Source organism: Salmo trutta, chromosome 22 (assembly GCF_901001165.1).
Source record: "Salmo trutta chromosome 22, fSalTru1.1, whole genome shotgun sequence".
Lineage (NCBI taxonomy): Eukaryota > Metazoa > Chordata > Actinopteri > Salmoniformes > Salmonidae > Salmo > Salmo trutta.
In genome coordinates, this window is record NC_042978.1 from 40,664,742 (window position 1) to 40,689,265 (window position 24,524).

A 24,524-nucleotide genomic window follows, 5' to 3' on the forward strand; every position below is an offset into this window, starting at 1 on the left:
TTTACGGTAGCTATTCCCAGTCTCTTTTTTCCAGCAGCTGAGAGTAGTGGAAAGCCTGTGAATCCAAGCACATCAGCGGCTACAGCTATGGCTGAGCGCCGCGCATTCGCCCAAAAAATCAGCAGGTAAGGGAGTTACTTCTAACTTTTACAGTGATTGCACTGACAGAGTCCCCCGTTCAAGCTTTGCCGTTTTCAATCTTTAAAAACCTATCGTCCTCTGCGCTCCATTTCAAGGCAAAGCCATTCGCAATTAAGGCCCAGCCAGCTAGCATCCATCCAAGTTAGCTGTCGTTAGCCATATCAAAGATGCCCCAGTGACCCGCCCATAGAGAACAGGGGTCTGTTTTTCGCAATGTTATTTTTGTCTCCTGCGGTTACATACATATGGGTTTGAAATGTACCTTTGACATCTATCGTACTATCAATTCCAACCATTATCTTTCTTTACAAGGATTTAACTAAGTATGAATTGGACTGCGTGTAGACTACTAGAAAATCCGTAGTAACGTTAGACAGCTGAGCTACTTTGGTGGCTACGGCTGGGTGACACATCGACGAGACTTCATTGACACCGTAGCAAACAATACAGTAGGCAAAATCGTCATGGAGAATGTTAACTAGTTTACCTGTAAAAGCCCAAACATCATCAAACCTATCTGCCCCAGTTCAATGTATGCATTCAGATCTAATACGTCTATTGAAACGAACAAAGGGCTTTGTGTCAATTTCCGTTGCTTGCTGTGCATGCCAGTGGAATTAAAGCTGGATGTAAAACAATCGAGTAGAAAATGGGTCATATCTCACATGCGAAGAAAGAGTTTGGTTACCCCTTGGCTTTGTTTATGATATAACAATCACAACATCCAACTGTTGATTGATTGTAATTGTCAAACTGCCAAATCATCATAAAGTAGCTAGCCAGATTATGTTGCACAAATCACACTTAAACCGTATGTGGTAGAGCAAATGAATAAAACACCTTTAAGCAGTATTTAGTCCCCCCATCAAACGTTTTACAGAACAGCAGTCTGTGCCAGGAGGCAAATTATAGGCCTATTCATAATGATTATTGTGGCTGTGGGGTTGGTTTCAGTTTAGGAGTGACTAGTGTCTGCAGTATTGTGACATTTGCCAATCCATGAGTGTAAAAGGAGTGTATGAAGCAGTTGTTGTTAACATAAAGTACATAGTCCTACCAAGAATGTCTGCACAAATACAGAAGATGGAAACAAGTGATTTATGAACATGGACAATGAACATAACCCTTATATAGAGAATAATCACACACATGTCTTACTATACTTGAGGACCTTTTGGGGAGAAACAATTGATTCCCCTTTAAAATCATATTTCCCCTTAACCCTAAACCTAACCTTTAAGACTAAAATAGCAATTTTGCAAGTTAGGACTGAAAAAATGGACTTCTGGTACTCACAAGTATAGTAAAAAAACACACATACATTATGGTTGATCTCAGACCTCCATGCTTGATGAAGGAGCACCACCACCCCCAAAGGATCATGGTTTATCTGTCAGGGTTTTTGGAAAGCTCTGCCTTCAGTTTATTCACATCAGATCAGATGGATAAAGCAATGTGATGACATCTCCTGGTATTATTTAGAAATTACTGACAGAATGAGACTAAGAATAGCAGGTATTTTATCCATCATGTCTTCTGTTGTTGGTGTGAGTCTGGCTGTCTTTTTTATTAGGAGGACTGGGGGAGTATGGCTCTATTCTGTATATTGTCTGATCTGAACAAAAGTATTTCTGTTCAGTCTTTGCTTCCCAAATGTCATCTCAGAAAGTCTAAACCTTTTGGAAGACTTTAGAGACAGTGAGGCCTGTTCAAAGTCCCTTTTCAGCTTTGGAGTTGAGACTGAGGTTAAGTTCTTTCTCATTAAGTCAGGCCAAAACAATGTCTGTGTTTTGCATTTAAAGCCGCAATATGTAACTTTTTGGGCAACCTGACCAAATTCACAGAGAAATGTGTTGTATAGATCTGTAATTCTCATTGAAAGCATGTCTAAAAAGTGGTTGATCTTTTCGAAGCTCTTTCTATGCTTCCCATTAAATTTAGTTTTTGCTTTACTTTCAGTTTTATATTACTTTTTACTATCAGTTTGGTTTTACTTTCAATTACAGATCTATAACTCATATTTCTATGTGTATTTGGTCTGGTCATCCAAAAAGTTACATATTGCAGCTTTAAGTGTGTGTGTGTGAGGTGACCTTGTGTTCCTCCAGTGTTCCAAATGCCTAGCCTGCCTGTATCATGCTGTCTGTTCCTCCTCTCCTGTCCTGAGCAGTGACCAGGCAGGCTTAATAAAGGTCCTGAATATAAGCCCTAGCAGCAGAACAGTGGTAGCTGGTTCAGTGCAACTGCCTGTTATCCAGGTGACAGCACTGCAGTAGCCACCAGTATATCTAGGCCTAGTCTACATCATAATGTCTTTCCTGAGTTGGAAAGTTAAAAGCTATATTTACACTTGCCTGAGATTCAGAAACTCATTCATGATATTGGCCTAGCTGCCTGTTACCTTTTCTCTGACCTAACCTGCCTCTGGTCACCCTCTCTCCATCTCTTCAAGTTCCTCATATGACATTTTGTTGTTTGTTTGTGCCTCCCTCCCTGGGCTAGTGCTGCGTAGTTGTTTTGTTCAAGGGTACGAGGAGGGGTTTGATGGTGGCTGTGATTTAAAGGCACACGGTCAGTCAGCAGCAGTTGCCTAGCCAAGCGCTTTGTGTTGCTGACGGAGGTCCAGGGGATTTTATTTCTTCTCTCTCCTCTGGTGTGATATAGTGCCGTGTCAGAGGGGGCTGTAAGGCCACTAGCAGGGCCAGGGAGAGAGAGAGCCCTGAGCCACAGCAGGGACCATAATAGTAATGTTTGGCCTACAACAGAACTGCTGGACTTGACTATTGTACCTGACATGCAGAGTGACCAGACCACTGCAGTTAATGGCCTTCTCTGATAACGTATTCCGCTTATAAACTGCCCTGTCTTTCGCTTGCCATTTTCAAACTTGTGTATTTACCTTTATTTAACTATGCAAGTCAGTTAAGAACAAATTCTTATTTTCAATGACGGCCTAGGAACAGTGGGTTAACTGCCTTGTTCAGGGGCAGAACGACAGATTTGTACCTTGTCAGCTTGGGGATTTGAACTTGCAACCTTTCGGTTACTAGCCCAACACTCTAACCACTAGGCTACCCTACCGCCCCATGTATGAGATGGCTTTACCGTAAGCAGCCTGGAGGCATCGTCTATGACTGTGTTGAATATAAGCAAAGCCTAGATCGAATAGATAAGAAATATAGCCACAAGCTATAGGCCTACATGTTTTATCTGAGTCTTTTACCTGTTTTGCATAATGTAACACGACAGCTTGACATTCACTGCTAAGCTTCTCTCTCTCTTCCCTGCAGAACTGTAGCAGCCGAGGTGAGAAAACAGATCGCTGGTCAGTATGGGGGCTCCCCACAGCTCCTCAAGAACCTCAACGTGGGTGCTGCCACCAGCAACACCGTAAGTACCTACACACAATGCATCTTGGTGTTCAGGGAGGGACATAGGGTTGGAGTATATCTGCTAACAATTAAGGTCCATTCTTCACACCCTCTCACCCCTATTATAGTGTGGTCAGGGACTACACGGCCTGTCCCATCCCACCAGTAAGTGTTTGCTGAGGCAGCCCATTGACTTTTAGCGACCTTGTGCCAAAATAATACAGCCCTAATGGTGTCCTCTCCCTAGTCCCGACTACCGCTGAGCTGAAGGAGCAAATAACCATCCTTAATTAGGCTAAAGCCGACTGTTTAATTCAACTGTGAACGGATTGTGTTTGTGTTCTAAATTCCCCCCAAAAGCTTTAACTGAACTTAGTGAGGAATTAGACTCCCCCTGGGTGGTTTGTTTTAGAAATAGACAGAAGCAAGCCTATAAATCCATTAGACTATACCTGGGTGGTTTGTTTTAGAAATAGACAGAAGCAAGCCTATAAAGCCATTAGACTATACCTGGGTGGTTTGTTTTAGAAATAGACAGAAGCAAGCCTATAAATCCATTAGACTATACCTGAGGTGGTTTGTTTTAGAAATAGACAGAAGCAAGCCTATAAAGCCATTAGACTATACCTGGGTGGTTTGTTTTAGAAATAGACAGAAGCAAGCCTATAAAGCCATTAGACTATACCTGGGTGGTTTGTTCTAGAAATAGACAGAAGCAAGCCTATAAATCCATTAGACTATACCTGGGTGGTTTGTTCTAGAAATAGACAGAAGCAAGCCTATAAAGCCATTAGACTATACCTGAGGTGGTTTGTTTTAGAAATAGACAGAAGCAAGCCTATAAAGCCATTAGACTATACCTGAGGTGGTTTGTTTTAGAAATAGACAGAAGCAAGCCTATAAAGCCATTAGACTATACCTGAGGTGGTTTGTTTTAGAAATAGACAGAAGCAAGCCTATAAATCCATTAGACTATACCTGAGGTGGTTTGTTTTAGAAATAGACAGAAGCAAGCCTATAAAGCCATTAGACTTTACCTGAGGTGGTTTGTTCTAGAAATAGACAGAAGCAAGCCTATAAAGCCATTAGACTATACCTGAGGTGGTTTGCTTGCCAGGACTTGCTTTTCCAGTTACTGCAGGGTTGTGAGCATTTCCTCAGTGATCCAAAGTGTCTGTCTGCCAATATAAAATATACGGTTCCCTGAGAGTTTTGATTTGTTTTAGAAAGTTTCCAGGGCAAGAACTTGTCTTGTGACATGCATCAAGCCACAGGATTGTCTGACAGCTAAGTGTTGATATTTCTTTGCTAGTAATCCAGCTGGACTTTTTGGGGATGATTTATTTTTGGCAGCTAACCCAGTTTCATAGGCAGGCCTATTAAGATCTGATTTGCCACTCACTCACACAGCCTTTCCTCTCTGATTCCAGGTTCCTCTCACAGAGGCAGTGGAACCGGTAGACTTTGAGGAGTACCTCATCACCCATCCCCCCATCATCGAGTCGGGCCCCCTGAGGGACCTCATCGATTTCCCCCCGGATGACATCGAAGTGGTATACACCCCCAGAGAGTGTCGTACCGTGGGACTGGCCGTGCCTGAGGAAGGGTAGGTGCTGCTGGGGACGGCTCGACTGGCTGGGTTAGAGTTGGTACTGAGGAGCATCAATCCGCTTAATCAACCAATAAAATGTATTTATAAAGCTCTTTTTTGCATACAGTTGTCACAAATTGCTTTACACTACTACAAAAAAAAGAAGAAAAGGGAACTAAGTACAGTGTTCTGCAAAAGCTCATAACCCCTCAAATCAAAACCTTAACCAAACTGTGGAAAACCCCACTGTAACACTCCACATCTGTCCAACTGCTGGAGCTTGATGAGGAAATACCCTCATCAGGAAGGCGCCATACTCAACCAGTGGAGTCTGTATTATCAGTAGAGATGTTGTCGGGGCTGTTGTCGGGGCCCTCTAGCTATAGAAGTAGGCCTACATCAGGTCTAACTAACTCTAGTACAGCAAATGGATGTTTCTCCTCATATCCTCTAACCTGATTCACATGCATTGATTTACCCAAGGAATAAAGCAAATAACTGATCTGGTTTTGGCGTGTGTCACATAGATGCAGTAAAAAGAAAAAATTGAACTTGACAAAAACAATTGAATTGCTATGGAAACACGTGGGGGAAATATCACTTGTCTCCTCATTACCCCCCAGCAAAATTAGCCTTCATTTAGGCTATTGTTTATGTGTATTTCACACTATGTTTAGGTAGATAATGGTGTATAGGGATTGCATGGATGTCAACACCAACATGTTTGTCATCGTCACCAATCAACTGCGTTACAGTTAAAAATGGCTGACCACTACCACCGATTTAGCTATGCTAACCAGCTTATACGAACAGGAGTTAGCATTTACTTCTTCTAAACCTGAAAAAGGACCCCTTTTACATGTTTTGCAGCAAAAACAGCGAAATATATCAAAATTGGACTTAAGTAACCACATTGTGGGCCTGTTACAATTCCCTAAATCATAATGGATTTGATGAATATACACTTTGGTGCACATTCAACAAACCTGATTTTACAATCTTGTCAGTGGAATGTCTGCATTCCATTGACTCCTTTACGGCATCTATAGAATTGCCTATCACTTGATAGGCTAGTAGAGATAAGATTGCTGTGGCTCCTGTTACTACCATAGGAATAGAACGGGCGTCGGGAAAAGTCAATGATGGTATAATGGGTGGACTGGCGGCCATTGCAAGTGTACTCATAGAGGCAAAGCAGGAAGTGTACCCATCAATCTGTGCTATGATTTGTTGAATAAACTCAGCTGACAATACAAAAAATACATTCCATTGCAGGAGGCACATCGGTTAGCATAATTTTCAATGAAAGTTCTACATTACCATGGAAATTATTGTATCACAATACCAGGCAGCCCATGAGTACCCATGAGTTTACCAGTCAAATTGCCAGGGTTAGAGGTTGCAAGACACTTGTATTCATTATATTACTATGGCTGCCATTGCTGCCATCCTCTATACAGACAGGACATTTGCTGCAGTATAGCAATTCATTAGCGTTATTGATTTAACACTGTCTGTTGATGGTGTCTGATGGCTGCAGCCTGGGGTCTGGTAAGATATAAATGTGTTGTCTAAACAGACGTGAACTGACAGAAATGAATATTTGTCAGGTAAAATAGGTCATTGCGTTTGCTTTATTGATTCTATCTGAACGTTTAACCTCAATGAATACACCCCTGGTGTTGAAACTGGGACTGTGAAATGCTGTGTCTCTTTGTGTTCCAGGGACAATGACGCCCACGTCAGAGACTGTGTCAGGTCCTACACTGAGGACTGGGCCATCGTCAACAGAAAGTAAGGCTCCTCTCTGTTATTTAAGGAGCTTTTCCATTTATAAGACCAATTCATTAAACTTTAACACCCCCAATTTAAAACATTTTAACACATAGCTACTAGTTATTTAGCTTAACACTCATGTTCTGCTTATTTCAACAGATACCATAAGCTTGGTACAGGATTTAACCCTAACACCCTGGACAGGCAGAAGGAGAGGCAGAAAGGCCTGCCCAAACAGGTGTTTGAGGCCGATGAGATGCCAGACGTTAGCACTTACCAGGACGACCAGGTAACCCGTAGCAATGGGGCGGTTGACCAGGTAACCCGTAGCAATGGGGCGGTTGACCAGGTAACCCGTAGCAATGGGGCGGTTGACCAGGTAACCCGTAGCAATGGGGCGGTTGACCAGGTAACCCGTAGCAATGGGGCGGTTGACCAGGTAACCCGTAGCAATGGGGCGGTTGACCAGGTAACCCGTAGCAATGGGGCGGTTGACCAGGTAACCCGTAGCAATGGGGCGGTCGACCAGGTAACCCGTAGCAATGGGGCGGTTTACCAGGTAACCCGTAGCAATGGGGCGGTTGACCAGGTAACCCGTAGCAATGGGGCGGTTGACCAGGTAACCCGTAGCAACGGGGCGGTTGACCAGGTAACCCGTAGCAACGGGGCGGCCGACCAGGTAACCCGTAGCAACGGGGCGGCCGACCAGGTAACCCGTAGCAACGGGGCGGCCGACCAGGTAACCCGTAGCAACGGGGCGGCCGACCAGGTAACCCGTAGCAACGGGGCGGCCGACCAGGTAACCCGTAGCAACGGGGCGGCCGTCTTACGCTTCATCTTTTGTGGTATGTTTAGTCCCTGACCTGTGTTTTTCTTTCTTCCAGGATGATCTGAAGCGTAGGTCCATGTCCATAGACGACACCCCGCGTGGCAGCTGGGCCTGTAGTATCTTTGACCTGAAGAACTCTGTCCCCGACGCCGTCCTGCCCCATCTGCTTGACCGGGCCCCCAACGAGGAGATAGACCGGCACAATGAGGAGCACCGCAAGTCCCACCGCCACCGTGAGCTCTTCGCCCTGCACCCCGCCCTCGATGAGGTATAGACACACACACACACCGTCCTCCAGATAGTGCCTTTAGAAGTGTCAGGCCAGCTGTTGCTTTGGCGTAGTGCATGTCTGTCTTTTCACATGAATGCATATCATCATCCATGGTAATGCTATTACCACAGTCACGTCTAATATGGCTTTCTAAAGCTCTGAACAGTCATGAAGCACGCGCTACTGATTTCACACTATGTGTGATGTTGTTTTTCTTCCTTAGATACAGGGCTCCTACACAGTACATTCCAATAACTGTTATTATGTTCAGGTTTTCCTATAATTATTATTTGGATCTGCGTCCTCAGGAAGAACCCATAGAGCGCCACTGTGTGCCTGACGTCCCTAAGGAACATTTTGGCCAGAGGCTACTCGTCAAGTGCTTGTCCTTGAAGTAAGTGGAGGACACACACACACACACACACACAGCCTTTACAAAGTCTTTTAACTGTCTTTTTACCTGCCTTCTGCTGACCCAATCCTTTTTCCCCTTGAAGGTTTGAGATTGAAATTGAGCCCATATTCGCCTGTTTGGCCTTATATGATGTCAAGGAAAAGAGAAAGGTAAGTTGTTGTGTTTTCCTCAATGCCACTCGGCCCTGAGTTGTTGGGTCAGTCTCTGAAAAACCATTTAAAGTCTATGTGAACTAGATGACTGGGCTATAAAAGTGTCTGTATTGGACCTGTTGTCCTTGTTTGAATGCTCTATAAATCGTACCATATCTCTATATGAGTGACTCTCCACTCAATCGTTTCTCATTCCCAATAAACACTAGAGGGTAGAAGTAACTGTTGTTAAAAAAAGTCAAAAGTTTCTGCTCTCAAGTCGCCTACTCTTCCATGTGAGTTCTCAGTCAATTTACAGTAAAGAACATTTTTATTTTTAAGATGTGGTATTGGATAGTGCATCTTATTTCTCAATCAGAACCATACTTCAGGACCAGCAGACAGTGTGGTTGTTACTATGGTTCTTAATCATTACTTGTTTTTGTAAGAGGTGTTGACAAGCTGAATGTACCGAGCTGTCTGTTTAAACTACTAGCACACATGCATACCCCACAAGACATGCCACCAGAGGTCTCTTCACAATCCCCAAGTCCAGAACAGACTATGGGAGGTGCACAGTACTACATAGATCCATGACTACTGTACATTTGGTAATTGATGCAAGCAGTAGAATCAGATTGAAGAAACAGGTAAAAATACACCTTATGGAAAAATGGGGACTGTGAAGAGGCACACGCAAAGGTACAGTCACATGCATATGCACACAGTGTGATAATGGGGATCCCTCATTTTTTTAATAGATTTTTTAATTTAATCTTTATTTAACTAGGCAAGTCAGTTAAGAACAAATTCTTATTTACAATGACGGCCTAGGAACAGTGATTTAACTGCCTTGTTCAGGGGAAGAACAACAGATTTTTACCTTGTCAGCTCAGGGATTCGATCCAGCAACCTTTTGTTTACTAGTCCAACGCTCTAACCACTAGGCTACCTGCCGCCCCGAGCTGGTAGCCTACAATACAAATATTAGTCTGCTTTCTGTCATTTACAGTATTTTAGTATAATGCTCATGTCTGTCTCTGTCAGATATCGGAGAACTTCTTCTTTGACCTGAACTCAGAGCAGACTAAAGGGATGCTGCGCCCTCACATCCAGACAGCAGCCATCTCTACTCTCGCCCGCTCCGCAATTTTCTCCATTACATACCCCTCCCAGGACGTCTTCCTCGTCATACAGGTAAGTCAATGTCAATCATCACAGGGTCTCAAATGTCAATACACTTTACAAATAAAGAGAGAGAGAATCAAAATGGCGACAACAGAGCCGCACACATGACTTCCTCTCCCATGGATCAGCATCACCTCTCTCTGTCTGGCTGTGTGGGGGTAGTGACTGATAACCTCTCCTGTGTTGACTGTCCCCAGCTGGAGAAGGTGTTGCAGCAGGGAGACATAGGAGAGTGTGCAGAACCGTACATGGTCTTCAAAGAGTCTGATGCAGCTAAAGTAAGATCCTTCTCAACCTGATGGTCAAATGAACAATAGATTGACATCAGTGGTCGATGTTGATCTCCAAACAGATGGAGGCAGATGTATTTATTGTTTCTCCTACCATATATAGAACAAAGAAAAGTTGGACAAGTTGCGGAGCCAGTCGGAGCAGTTCTGCACACGTCTGGGTCGGTACCGGATGCCCTTCGCCTGGACAGCCATCCACCTGATGAACATCGTGAACAGCGCCGGCAGTCTGGAGAGAGACACTGAGCTGGAGATGGGACTTCCAGGTGAGAACCCTGGGGGGATCAATAAAGTTGGACTGGGTGGTATTGAACACCACAGGGGCAAGTCAGTGCTGGGACTCCTGTCTACTCAGTTCAACTTTTGATCACATGAAATGAAACAGATCATTGAATGTAGAGGGGAGTCTATATGACCTTATAAGAAAGTATTACCTTTGACCTTGTGACGTCATGAGGATTCTATAACTCTGACCCTGGCTGTGACTTTCTGCTGACGCCTGACCCAGAGAGGAAAGGGTCGTGGTCTGAGAGGAGGAACTCGAGCATCGGTGGACGGCGCTCATTAGAGAGAACCACCAGTGGAGATGAATCATGTAGCCTGACCAGCTTCAGACCTGCAACCCTCACCGTCACCAATTTCTTCAAACAGGTCAATACACACATTACACGTCTACACACCACACAGAAATGCTCATGTTAAATCATTTTCTTCCTGACTGAGCCACACTCAGTCATGACACACACCACACTCTGCTACTCGCCTCACAAACTGAACTGACTTTTGTTTTGGTATGTTCATTTTTGACAGGAGGGAGACAGACTGAGTGATGAGGACTTGTATAAGTTCCTGGCTGACATGAGGAGGCCGTCTTCAGTGCTGAGGAGACTGAGGCCAATCACAGGTACACCACCACCACCACCACCACATGTGCTTCAACAAAGATCTTCTGATTTTATATTGTCATGTAAATGAGTTTAAGGGGCTTTGTAGTTTCTCCAGACGGACTTAAATCTGAGCTAGCAGCTAGCGTAAGACTAAGTCTGGCCTGAGAAACAGGTTTTAGATGAGGTCTGTGTGTTGATGTCGTGTCGATGCTGTCTTGTTCCTCCAGCCCAGCTGAAGATCGACATATCCCCGGCCCCAGAGAACCCCCACTACTGCTTGACCCCTGACCTCCAGCAGGTCAAGCCCTACCCAGACAGCAGGGTTCGCCCCACCAGAGAGATACTGGAGTTCCCCCCCAGGGATGTCTACGTACCCAACACTACCTACAGGTAATGAAACAATACCACTTGCATTACCCAACACCACCTACAGGTAATGCAACAATACCACTTGCATTACCCAACATCACCTACAGGTAATGCAACAATACCACTTGCATTACCCAACACCACCTACAGGTAATGAAACGATACCACTTGCATTACCCAACACCGCCTACAGGTAATGCAACAATACCACTTGCATTACCCAACACCACCTACAGGTAATGAAACGATACCACTTGCATTACCCAACACCACCTACAGGTAATGAAACGATACCACTTGCATTACCCAACACCACCTACAGGTAATGCAAAAATATCACTTACATTACCCAACACCACCTACAGGTAATGCAAAAATATCACTTACATTACCCAACACCACCTACAGGTAATGAAACGATACCACTTGCATTACATTACCCAGGACCACCTACAGGTAATGCAACGATACCACTTACATTACCCAACACCGCCTACAGGTAATGAAATGATACCACTTACATTACCCAACACCACCTACAGGTAATGAAATGATACTACCTACAGCTGTGTAAACACAACTCTACCAATAACATAACCCACTGAACACCACTACAAGAGAACATGCATAGATATTAGTCTATAGAGCTCCAGTCCAATACCACCTACAGGGCATTGATATTGTTTCCTGACAGGTTGATGTCGTTCTTAGTCCTTCAGGGTAATGTGACACAACGGAAGTCCTGTTTTTTAAAGGGTGCATTTCCACCTGCCTTTTCTGATCAAACACAGTGATGCCTGGAGGACAACTCAGAGGAACCAAAGGGTCTTTCTCCCTTCCACTCTCGCTTTCCTCTGAGCCATGGGGATAACAATACTGTAAGAACAGCAACACAATATACAGGCCTCTCTGACACTGCCTGATAGACTACTGCACACAATCTTGTGTTGTGTGTCCTGATCCCTGCTGCTATTTTAGGTTAGAGGGAGAGAGAAGGCTCTTATCAGAGGAGAGGGAGAGACACTTTGTGACATGGAGAGACGGATGGTTAGAGAGGGGGGGCATTGAGAGAGAGATAAAGAAACAGAGAGAAGGAGAGAGGGGGCCCTTATCAGAGGCTGTTGACATGGTCTCTTTACCTGACATGGAACAGAGAGGAGCGAGAGAGAGGGCCCTTATCAGAGGCTGTTGACATGGTCTCTTTACCTGACATGGAACAGAGAGGAGCGAGAGAGAGGGCCCTTATCAGAGGCTGTTGACATGGTCTCTTTACCTGACATGGAACAGAGAGGAGAGAGAGAGAGGGCCCTTATCAGAGGCAGTTGACATGGTCTCTTTACCTGACATGGAACAGAGAGGAGAGAGAGAGAGGGCCCTTATCAGAGGCTGTTGACATGGTCTCTTTACCTGACATGGAACAGAGAGGAGAGAGAGAGAGGGCCCTTATCAGAGGCTGTTGACATGGTCTCTTTACCTGACATGGAACAGAGAGGAGCGAGAGAGAGGGCCCTTATCAGAGGCTGTTGACATGGTCTCTTTACCTGACATGGAACAGAGAGGAGCGAGAGAGAGGGCCCTTATCAGAGGCTGTTGACATGGTCTCTTTACCTGACATGGAACAGAGAGGAGAGAGAGAGAGGGCCCTTATCAGAGGCTGTTGACATGGTCTCTTTACCTGACATGGAACAGAGAGGAGCGAGAGAGAGGGCCCTTATCAGAGGCTGTTGACATGGGGCCAGGGTTTCTGTTAGCTGGTTTTTAGCCAATTTAAAATAAAATGAAAAGCCAGTAAATACAACTGTTGTCCCCCAAATGACCGGCCTTGCTAGCTGAGATCCTGACGGCTTTAGCGACTCTGCTGTAGTAGTGACTCTGCTGTAGTAGTGACTCTGCTGTAGTAGTGACTCTGCTGTAGTAGTGACTCTGCTGTAGTAGTGACTCTGCTGTAGTAGTGACTCTGCTGTAGTAGTGACTCTGCTGTAGTAGTGACTGCTTTAGTGACTGCTGGCTACCTTGTTAATGGTGGAGTATAAACGCTGTGAGCTCTGGAGTTTTTCATATGTACATTTACATGCGTGTTGATTGGATAAGCAGTAGATCTGGGTGTACTGTATGTTGGCTCCTCAGTGGCGTAAGACCGTTAATGCAAATGATTGTTTCAGGAGCGTTGTCAACGGTCGTTGTGGGCCGATCAGACTCGACTGTTGAGTTTATAGTAGGGTTGGGAATTGCCATGGACTTCATGAAAGGATATTATCAATATACTTAGGTGCTGATACAATATGCATTGTGATTCTCACGATTCTATCTGTATAGCAATTTGATACTGTGATTTTATTGCGATTCAGGATATGTCAGCTGCAGAGGGACAAGAGAGCCATGAGAAAACAAGTTTTAATCAGTCATGGAAATAAAAGTGCTGAAAAGAATTGGCTCCCTATTTAAAAAGATGGAGAACAAGCTATCAAGGTAAAATACTTGGTACAGCCAACTACCACAAAAATAATATCCCGGTATATAACTGTATGGATGAATATTTTTTTCCATCACTAGTTTATAGGCCAGAGAGGGGTGTGACGACTTGTGGATGGTGACGTAGACGGAAGTCAGTTCCATTACATCAACAGCCCAGTTTGGTTGTTGTTTTTCTTGGCAAAGAATATAAAGGACAGACTTGGAGTATGTGTGTTTTATTTTGTCTTTATAAATGTTGTAGTATAAAGTGTTAGTAGTAAGAAACATAAAATATGTAACAGCCGTTTAAATGCAGCAGAAAGATTTCACCGAGTAGACAGGAGACAACGAGTCAATATGACCCAATGATATGATCAATGTAAATTACTAACCTTGCAGGACATTTAATGGAGCATTATGAAAATGGTTTTAAATACAGTTCAAAGTTCAAAAGATAGTGAAAATTCTAAGCTCATATCCTACTTTGGAAGACCTATGCATCATGTTGATCTTGGTCTACTTACTTGTGGATGTTTAGTACATTCAGCAACCGCCACATAACAGGCAGCAATAAAGCAGGGTAATACATGCTTGGTAGTAGGGCTGTTAGATTATGTCGTTGTCACATGCACTTAACTTATTATACCAAAGCAGAGTGGTGTGTCAGTTATATATTGCTTTGGAATCTTTTTTTTATTTCCATCCGACAGTTGAAAGTAACTTCTCAGTGCTATTATTATGGCCCAGACCAGACAGTGAAGAATCATCTGACTTTCCATCCTGACCAAAGCAACACTTGTCGGTTAGGAACCCAAACGACCCCCCCAGGTGTTACCCAACTCTATTGGCATTTCTTGAAACAATTTGTGAGGTCACTTATTGGCTCACTGTGGTTGTTGCATCACTGACGAATCGTCTTCTTTTCTCTGACATGGATACAAATTGGCTGCTGAATTTTTTTTTTTCTCCTGCTGCCAACAACCCAGCTGCACTATCTGTTACCATGACAATGCCATGTAACTGGGAGGGTGGGGTGGTCAATGGGAGGTTCCGGGCGAGGGGGGCATATGTGTTGTTACCATGCCAATGTGTTGTAAAGGAAGGAATAGAAGGGTTAGTGGAAACTTGAGGCCAGGGAAACGGCTTCAGGCGTGTCGTATGGAGATCTTGGTGGTCTTGAGGGAGTAGGAGATGCCCAGAGCTTTCCAGTGGATACCTTTCCTCCTCATGGAACGACCCTTTGACCTCAGCCACATGTACCTGCCGTTCAGGTTGGTGTCGCCACAGGCGTTGAACCACCAGCCACCTGCAAGGGGAAAGAGTGGATTCAATTCTATAACAAGTGTAGAACCCATAGTCAATCTCTGCTGTCTGCTGGAAATGTCTTTAACAGGTGTATGGTACCAGACTGTACAGTGTACCTGTATCGAGTGTGTAGTCAGTACCTGTAGTTGCATCGAGTGTGTAGTCAGTACCTGTAGTTGCACCGAGTATGTAGTCAGTACTAGAGGTCGACCGATTATGATTTTTCAGCACCGATACCGATTTATTGGAGGACCAAAAAAGTCCGATACCGATTAATCGGCGAATTTATATATATATATATATTTATATATATATATATATATATATTTTATTTTTTATTTTTTAATAATGACAATTACAACAATACTGAATGAACACTTATTTTAACTTTAATATAATACATCAATAAAATCAATTTAGCCTCAAATAAATAATGAAACATGTTCAATTTGGTTTAAATAATGCAAAAACAAAGTGTTGGAGAAGAAAGTAAAAATGCAATATGTGCCATGTAAAAAAGCTAAGATTTACGTACCTTGCTCAGAACATGAGAACATATGAAAGCTGGTGGTTCCTTTTAACATGAGTCTTCAATATTCCCAGGTAAGAAGTTGTAGTTATTATAGGACTATTTCTCTCTATACGATTTGTATTTCATATACCTTTGACTATTGGATGTTCTTATAGGCACTTTAGTATTGCCATTGTAGCTTTCGTCCCTCTCCTCGCTCCTACCTGGGCTCGAACCAGGAACACATCGACAACAGCCACCCTCAAAGCAGCGTTACCCATGCAGAGCAAGGGGAACAACTACTCCCAAGTCTCAGAGCGAGTGACCTTTGAAACGCTATTAGCGCGCACCCGCTAACTAGCTAGCCATTTCACATCGGTTACACCAGCCTAATCTTGGGAGTTGACAGGCTTGAAGTCATAAACAGCGCAATGAAGAGCTGCTGGCAAAACGCACGAAAGTGCTGTTTGAATGAATGCTTACGAGCCTGCTGCTGCCTACCACCGCTCAGTCAGGCTGCTCTTTCAAATCATAGACTTTATTATAATAAACACAGAAATACGAGCCTTAGGTCATTAATATGGTCGAAACCGGAAACTATCATCTCGAAAACAAAACGTTTATTCTTTCAGTGAAATACGGAACCGTTCCATCTTTTATCTAATGGGTGGCATCCCTAAGTCTAAATATTCCTGTTACATTGCACAACCTTCAATGTTATGTCATAATTACGTAAAATTCTGGCAAATTAGTTCGCAACGAGCCAGGTGGACCAAACTGTTGCATATACCCTGACTCTGCGTGCAATGAACGCTAGAGATGTGACACAATTTCATGTTAGCAGGCAATATTAACTAAATATGCAGGTTTAAAAATATATACTTGTGTATTGATTTTAAAGAAAGTTATTGATGTTTATGGTTAGGTACATTGGTGCAACGACAGCGCTTTTTTCGCAAATGCGCTTGTTAAATCATCACCCGTTTGTCGAAGTAGGCTGTGATTTGATGAGAAATTAACAGGCACCGCATCGATTATATGCAACGCAGGACACGTTAGATAAACTAGTAATATCATCAACCATGTGTAGTTAACTAGTGGTTATGATTGATAGTTTTTTATAAGGTAAGTTTAATGCTAGCTAGCAACTTACCTTGGCTTCTTGCTGCCCTCGCGTAACAGGTAGCCAGCCTGCCATGCAGGCTTCTCGTGGAGTGCAATGTAAGGCAGGTGGTTAGAGCGTTGGACTAGTAACCAGAAGGTTGCAAAAACGAATCCCCCCTGAACAAGGCAGTTAACCCCCGTTCCTAGGCCGTCATTGAAAATAAGAATGTGTTCTTAATCTGACTTGCCTAGTTAAATAAAGGTGTAAAAAAAACGGCAAATCGGTGGCCAAAAATACCGATTACCGATTGTTATGAAAACTTGAAATCGGTCCTAATTAATCGGCCATTCCGATTAATCGGTCGACCTCTAGTCAGTACCTGTAGTTGCACAGAGTGTGTAGTCAGTACCTGTGCCAGGAGTGTAGTAGACAGTAGACCTACCTGTGTAGTTTTTGGCGCAGTTTGAGTCCTGGTGGTTGTCTCGGTCTTTGGTGGAGAACCTGGTGTGGTTGCCCATGGCGTTGGGCAGATCACCAGACAGGTGGGTGAGGTGGAGGGTGTAGTGGGCCTGGGGTCCCTCCAGGGTGAACTGGTACTCTACTGACCTCCTGTCCTCCTTCCAGTCCTCCAACTCAATGCGCAGGATAGAGTCACCCTGGCCAGCCAGACTGTGGATCTTTATCAGGCCCAGCCAGAACTCTCCTACAATAACACAGATAATACACACACAATGTTGACACTCCAAACTCTCCTCTACAACTCACAGGAAACACACACACACACACACACACACACACACACACACACACCGGTGTGGAATGTTCACATGGCTGTAACGGACAGTCAACAAGCACTGAGGCTGTTCTTTGGAAGCATACAGATAACAGACAAACATTCTGTCATCAACTGGCAGTCGATCTGCAGCTGTAATGGACAGTAAAATTCTGACTTTCTGATGCTGTACTTTGTTTTCATTGGCTTCAGCTGTTTCTGTATGCCATGGCCCATGACTACACAGGAAGTTGGTGGCACCTTAATTGGGAAGGACGGGCTCTTGGTACTGACTGGAGCGGCATAAGTGGAATGGTATCATATACATCAAACATGGTCTCCATTTGTTTGATGCCATTCCATTTGCTCAGTTCCAACTGTTGTAATGAGCCGTCCTCCCCTCAGCAGCCTTCACAGCCTGACTCGTGGTAAATAGTGTGAAAACAAGTTCCGACACGCAATACTCTTTTCCCCTAGCCTCTGGCTGTAGTCATGGGTGTGATGACATAATTGGCTAGGAGCAGCGACAGAAATGGACACTGAATAATTCATAGCCTAAAGGACCTGTGGCTCTGTTGGAATGCAGTAGGACTCTAGATCTATGGGCTGGGGTCCAAGTCAGGCTGGTGGAAGTGAAGTGCTGCAGGTGCTTTGTTTAGTCAAACAATGGAGGAAGTCAATTTGTCAACGGGGACCTGATAAGCTACAATGACTGTTTCCTTCAGGATGTACTTAAGGGCGGTGGAGTGACTAGTTCTATTGGCTGTTTTCTGCTTTATAAAAGCTGCTTTGTAGACCGGAAACTATAAAAGATAATTAAGGAGATGGGATAATCCGGTATAGGCCTCTCTCTCTCGCTCTCTCTTATTTATTTATATATATATATATAACAGGACTTTTAACTCTGAACTGAGTTGAATTGAGCCATGAAGGTTTTTTATCTTTATGTATTGACTGTCTCTCTACATAACTGACAAAATGTGCATATAGAAAGATATAGACCAATCTCACTTTCCAGATCCCCAAATCCTTTCTCGTACTTCTCCCATGTCTGGTCAAATTCCACGGACCCCTCGTCCCTGCGCTGGATGACTGTTGAACCTCCTGGGAGATGTGGTCAATACATGGAGAGGATCACAACAACAACAATGTCCAGTTCCTTTCTCTAGACTGATTAGGGAAAGATGATTACACTTATTTCCTTCTGATAGCCGGTATGACCCTTCTTCCTGTAGAGGAGATTGTTCAGTCCGGTTTTTATCTAGACTATGTCTATTGAAGTATTCAGACGGTGTAATGTAGGTAAATAGCTTGACACATGGAATCTCAGACTTGTTTGGCTGTTCAGTCACAATGCCTTTTTAAAGAAAATGTAGGCTAATGACTTTCTTTAAAGTGTTGTCTTACCTGAGGTCAGTTCACAGTACACATTGAAAGGCTCTGACTGATTTGGCTTGATGGGATACACCCCGCTGTTCCTCTCTCCTCTGTTATAAAGATCACTACAGTCCACGGGTAGGTCTGAGTCCTCACCAGTGGAGTTGCCTGTCAGGTACTCAAACATGTTTGGGGTCTCTGATTCGGAACCCATTGCTTTGTCAGTCGCGTCTTGGAAATGATCGATGCTGATCTGGAATAGCAGGCAAACATAACGTTATGGCGTTGTCTTGTTAAATATTTGTTGTGTCCTTTCTATACACTGATTGGACAGGGATCAAATCTAACTGTAGTTTTCAATAAATGGCCTTTACCTTTGGTCTACTGTATAGAAGTGGAGACCCTCTAAGCAGCAGAGAAATGTACCTTTTCCTCCAGAGTCTTGATCTTAGTTTTCTGTTGGTTGAGCTGATCATGCTGCTCCCTCACAGCTTTCAGCAGGTCAGTGATGGTCCTCTCCTGAGCCTCAATCACATCCTGAAACAGACCAGTTGACACTGTCTCGTTAATGATCACATTTAAAGGAGATTTTCCAATAGTTTCAAGTTAAAAGCATTACTACTCATTTAAAACGGTATGTTTTCTTTAGGCTAATAACTGAAACTTCTCAATGAATTCACCAATTGGAATATTTAGTAGGATGTCATTTTAAACATGCTGAAATATGTTGAATACATGCGACAAACACATCTTATTCAAAACAAAAACATTTCACATTGAATCAAAATAAATTCTTCCTCTTCCTACTGATTAGTATGAGTAACGGACAGCAGCGTACCTTGAGTGACTGGATCTCACTGAGCTGCTCTCCCGGCATCATGCTCTCAGACAGTCCCTTCAGCTTCTCCTCCAACCCCCCTACTTGACTCTGCAGCAGGCTCCTCTCCTGCAGAATACTGTTGATCTTGGCGTTGATCTCCAGTGACAGGTTGCGGATCTCCTCGTTGTTAGCCTTCAGGAACGTGGTGGTCTTCTTCAGCTCCTCCTCTTCCTCCTTGATCTCTGAGGTGACCACGGAGAGCTGGTAAAAGGAGCGATCGAAGTTGGTCAGCTTCTGGAAGATGTCGTTAATCTGGGCCTTCGTCTTGTGAACAAAATCCCTGAGGCTCTGACCCAGCTGGAGCAAACCGTTGGCCAGGAGACGGACATCGTCCAGCATAGCGAAGCGGGACTTGGCCTCAGCTGGAGGCTGCGTCTGGGGCTGGAGTTGAGAGGGCATGGTGGGATAGACCCTGGAAGAGTCCCGAGGAGCTGCCTGGGCTACAGACAGACCAACCAGGAACAGGAGGCAGAAGAGCTTCATGGTTAAATCTCTCTGTGTGCAAGAAGACGACAAGAAGTAGTCTCGCTCTATTGCTTTCACTCTCTTTTTCCTCTGTTCTGTCCTACTCTGTCTGGACTTCTCACTCAGTCTCTCCCTCTACCTCTCTCTCACTCACTCCCCCTCTCTGTCTCGCTCTGCTAGAAAGATTTGAGAGCAGCAGACAGGTCTGTGTTATATACCCCCGTCCCGCAAGGGGAGGGGAGATTAGTTGATCATTAAGCCCTGTTATGCTTGAGCTACTGTGCCCCCTGAAATCCCCTTGGGAGCCCCCTCAGTCCCCCGCCCTCCAAGAACAAACAAATCATGTAGTGAGCGAACAGCAAATACACCCCTTCAGCACAACAGCACCCCCCCTCTCCTCTTTACACCCACCCTACTCCCATCTGCACTACTCTGCTTTAGCTGACCAGCAGAAAGCCAACAATGGAAGGCCATCAGAGTTTTGATGGATCATTCGTCCCAATCAATCTCAGATCTCACCTCATAGCAGCCACACCTCACCGTGATTGATAATACAGCATCCAGTTGATGTCTCTGGATTTGATTTAACATCCTGCTGAATCAGCCCGGCATTACTCTCCCTGGGGCCTCTTGCCGGGTCTAGATGAGGTGTACTGAATGTACTGGCGGATTGATGTCATCATTGGGTTTTGCTGTAGTTTGCATTAGGGGGGTGGGGTGGGTGATGTGCTAAATTTGAACATGTATGAACTTATCATCTTGGTTATTGTTTGATCATTCTATTCTGATTTAATGTAGTCTAGTCTTTCCAATCTTTGTCTGAACATCTAGTGACTTCTACTGAAAAGATAAACAGGAGGAAACGTGCTGACTTGCCTGCACCTTTTTCAAGCACTCTTTGGCATAGTGTGTCCGCTCGTAAAATCTATTTTGATGGGAACTCTTAGTCAGTGGTTTGTTCTTGGCTGTTCGTTCCAAAACCACTTTACCATTACTGTTCATACTGTACATCCACTAATGATTATTACGAAGGTGGGCCTAAATTCCTGTGGCCTTCTGTTGCCGTATTGAACTCCATTCTAGTTCTGTAATCTGACAGGGCTGCGATCAGCGCTTCTCTTTGTTTGCATCCTTTGTTCTTCCTACTTAGCCAAGATTATCTTAATGCTCCCAATAATCTGACTACTTTGAGCTTTTGGTCGAACTGTCTCGACAGCATGTTTCAATGTGGTTCAGTGACTCTAAATCATATGTGGGCTACTTTACTGCTATTGGGTGGTGGATGGAGAGAGTGGGGGGCCTCTAACAACTAGCCTTTTATGTTGATTATCTAACTGATGAGAAAGCCATGCTTCATAATGGGGTTTACACATTTTGAAAACCCCCAAAATGTTTAAATGAAACGCCAGTAGATGACTAGGAAACAGTGTTGGACAGCAACTTCCCTACAACAGCGTTACTTGCTGACACATTGTGGAGAGGTAGCTAGCTTCTCCTTTGTCAGAGCAAAGTTGTCCGAGTGAAATGTTATCATTTATGTTTACTGTAGTGCATGACTAAACTCACCATGCTGTTAAAGACACAGGTAACTCTGGTTCATAGCACTGTAGATACACTGGCTATTTACTCATGTGTAAAGAGTGCAGAGACCTCTGGCTGCAATATGTTATTAGTAAGAGTGAGTTTCTGAGCAAACACATTTCCTATCTGATTCTGAGCTGTGCTTGTTTAGCTTAAAGCTGGCTACATAATTCCTTACTCCCTATACAGTGCCTTCAGAAAGTATTTACACTCCTTGACTTTGTCCACATTTTGTTGTTACAAAGTGCGGTGTAAATTGATTTAATTGTCGTTTTTGTCAACGATCTACGCTAAATACATTTGTATAAAAAATAAATAAAATGAAATGGTAATATATCTTGATTAGATAAGTATTCAACCCCCTGAGTCAATATATGTTAGTATTACCATTGGCAGCGATTACAGCTTTGTAAGTCTGGATAAGTCTCTAAGAGCTTTCCACACCCATTTTATTCTTTTCAATATTCTTCAAGCTCTGTCAAATTGGTTGTTGATCATTGCTAGACAACCATTTTCAGGTCTTTGTCATAGATTTTCAAGCAGGTTTAAATCAAAACTGTAACTCGGCCACTCGGGAACATTCACTGTCTTCCTGGTAAGCAACTCCAGTGTAGATTTGGCCTTGTGATTTAGTTTATTGTCCTGCTGAAAGGTGAATTCATCTCCCAGTGTCTGGTGGACAGAAGTATTGCTCTAGGAGTTTGACTGTGCTTAGCTTCATTAAGTTTATTATTTTCCTTCCTTAAACTCCGTCCTTGTAATATGGAGTATTACAAGCATACCGAGGGAGATTGACAGTTCTTTTGTGTTTCTTCCATTTGCGAATAATCGCACCAACTGTTGTCACCTTCTCACCAAGCTGCTTGGCGATGGTCTTGTAGCCCATTCCAGCCTTGTGTAGGTCTACACTCTTGTCCCTGACATCCTTGGAGAGCTCTTTGGTCTTGGCCATGGTGGAGAGTTTGGAATCTGATTGATTGCTTCTGTGGACAGGTGTCTGTTATTCAGGTAACAAACTGAGATTAGGAGCACTCCCTTTAAGAGTGTGGTCCTAATCTCAGCTCATTACCTGTATAAAAGACACCTGGGAGCCAGAAATCTTTCTGATTGAGAGGGTGTCAAATACTTATTTCCCTCATTAAAATGCAAATCAATTTATAACATTTTTGACATGTGTTTTTCTGGATTTGTTGTTGTTGTTATTCTGTCTCTGACTGTTCAAATAAACCTACCATTAAAATTATAGACTGATCATTTCTTTGTCAGTGGGCAAACGTACAAAATCAGCAGGGGATCAAATACTTTTTTCCCTCACTGTACTTTGACCTCTGTCTGACCTTTTAGAATGAACCCAGGGGTCTTTTAACCTATCTTAACTGAAATGTCCATGGTTCATGCCATGGGTCAGCAAACGGCAGGATTGGCCACTTTGGGTGCAGGCTCTTGTTCCAGCCAAGCACTAATACACCTAATTCATCCAATTCTAGGATCCAGTTGATTAAATGATTAGTTGATTTGATCCCTCATGCCATGATTCATAACTACTACTGTAGCTAATAGTAACCTATTCTGTTGAGCTGCTGTGTTTTAGGGCTGGAGTTTCCTGACATCACTCTCTCCCTGCGTGCCATGCTTTGTGCCCTCCCAACAGGCTGTGTTTCACCTGCCTGGTGTCTAGGACTTGGCCTTAATCTCTGTCTGTAGACACAGTAAACAATGAACTGCTCCCTTTGTGTACCCGTAGGGGGATGAGGATGGTGGGGTTGTGTACCCACTGGGAAGGGGAGGTGGCTGGGGTTAAAGGGGGCTGTGTGGGGGTGGGAGGCCCAGGGGTTTTGAAACAGTGCTTAGGCATGGCTTGGTTTGGTAACATACACAGCTACTCTGAGTCAAGTCATTTATTAACCTGAGATGAATCTGTTGAGGCTGAAGGACCAAGAGGAGAGAATTGACCATGTTGCTAAAAAGGAAGCCAGGTCCATAGGTGTGTAAGAATGGCTTCTGCCTGGAGGTTATTGCAATTACATAATTCTAAAATCAGCATGGATGCCTAAATAAAGAACAAGCAAGTTGGAAAAATGTACCCCTTTTTACCTAAATGTCATTGAGACGTGACCAGCTAGTAAGAAAGCCATTGAGAGACGTGACCAGCTATTAAGAAAGCCATTGAGACACGTGACCAGCGAGTAAGAAAGCCATTGAGACACGTGACCAGCTATTAAGAAAGCCATTGAGACACGTGACCAGCTATTAAGAAAGCCATTGAGACACGTGACCAGCGAGTAAGAAAGCCATTGAGACACGTGACCAGCTATTAAGAAAGCCATTGAGACACGTGACCAGCTATTAAGAAAGCCATTGAGACACGTGACCAGCGAGTAAGAAAGCCATTGAGACACGTGACCAGCGAGTAAGAAAGCCATTGAGACACGTGACCAGCTATTAAGAAAGCCATTGAGACACGTGACCAGCGAGTAAGAAAGCCATTGAGACACGTGACCAGCTATTAAGAAAGCCATTGAGACACGTGACCAGCTATTAAGAAAGCCATTGAGACACGTGACCAGCTATTAAGAAAGCCATTGAGACACGTGACCAGCGAGTAAGAAAGCCATTGAGACACGTGACTTGCGAGTAAGACAGCCATCGAGACTAGAGGTCGACCGACTATGATTTTTCAACGCCGATACCGATTATTGGATGACCAAAAACAAGCCGCTACCGATTAATCGGCCGGTTTAAAAAAATATATAAATAAATAAAATAAACTTTTTATTTAATTTCTTTGTAATAATGACAATTACAACAATACTGA

General features: G+C 43.8%; 2 protein-coding genes across 18 annotated transcripts in view; one reads left to right on the forward strand and one right to left on the reverse strand.

Moving 5' to 3' along the window:
* The first annotated feature begins 42 nt into the window (after positions 1 to 42).
* The window catches only part of dock7 (dedicator of cytokinesis 7), a 77,034-nt gene continuing 52,552 nt past the window's right edge, over positions 43 to 24,524 (forward strand). For 13 of the 17 annotated variants that reach the window (XM_029707992.1, XM_029707993.1, XM_029707994.1 and 10 more), the window contains exons 1-14: positions 43 to 125; positions 3,432 to 3,531; positions 4,943 to 5,118; positions 6,829 to 6,897; positions 7,039 to 7,168; positions 7,764 to 7,976; positions 8,288 to 8,373; positions 8,477 to 8,543; positions 9,573 to 9,722; positions 9,911 to 9,991; positions 10,107 to 10,269; positions 10,512 to 10,654; positions 10,814 to 10,907; positions 11,118 to 11,280. In XM_029707992.1, the coding sequence (XP_029563852.1) occupies positions 88 to 125; positions 3,432 to 3,531; positions 4,943 to 5,118; positions 6,829 to 6,897; positions 7,039 to 7,168; positions 7,764 to 7,976; positions 8,288 to 8,373; positions 8,477 to 8,543; positions 9,573 to 9,722; positions 9,911 to 9,991; positions 10,107 to 10,269; positions 10,512 to 10,654; positions 10,814 to 10,907; positions 11,118 to 11,280 (1,673 nt within the window). In that variant the 5' untranslated portion in view covers positions 43 to 87. The remainder of the gene's footprint in view (positions 126 to 3,431; positions 3,532 to 4,942; positions 5,119 to 6,828; positions 6,898 to 7,038; positions 7,169 to 7,763; positions 7,977 to 8,287; positions 8,374 to 8,476; positions 8,544 to 9,572; positions 9,723 to 9,910; positions 9,992 to 10,106; positions 10,270 to 10,511; positions 10,655 to 10,813; positions 10,908 to 11,117; positions 11,281 to 24,524) is intronic. The other 4 variants (XM_029708001.1, XM_029708002.1, XM_029708005.1 and 1 more) reach the window with 1 other exon arrangement.
* Positions 13,934 to 20,273, reverse strand: angptl3 (angiopoietin-like 3). The gene is made up of 6 exons (XM_029708012.1): positions 19,622 to 20,273; positions 19,210 to 19,320; positions 18,814 to 19,036; positions 18,418 to 18,510; positions 17,077 to 17,337; positions 13,934 to 15,019 (listed from the first exon to the last, which is right to left on the reverse strand). Exons 1-6 carry the CDS (start codon positions 20,144 to 20,146, stop codon positions 14,859 to 14,861), a joined length of 1,374 nt encoding a protein of 457 aa, XP_029563872.1. The 5' UTR covers positions 20,147 to 20,273; the 3' UTR covers positions 13,934 to 14,858.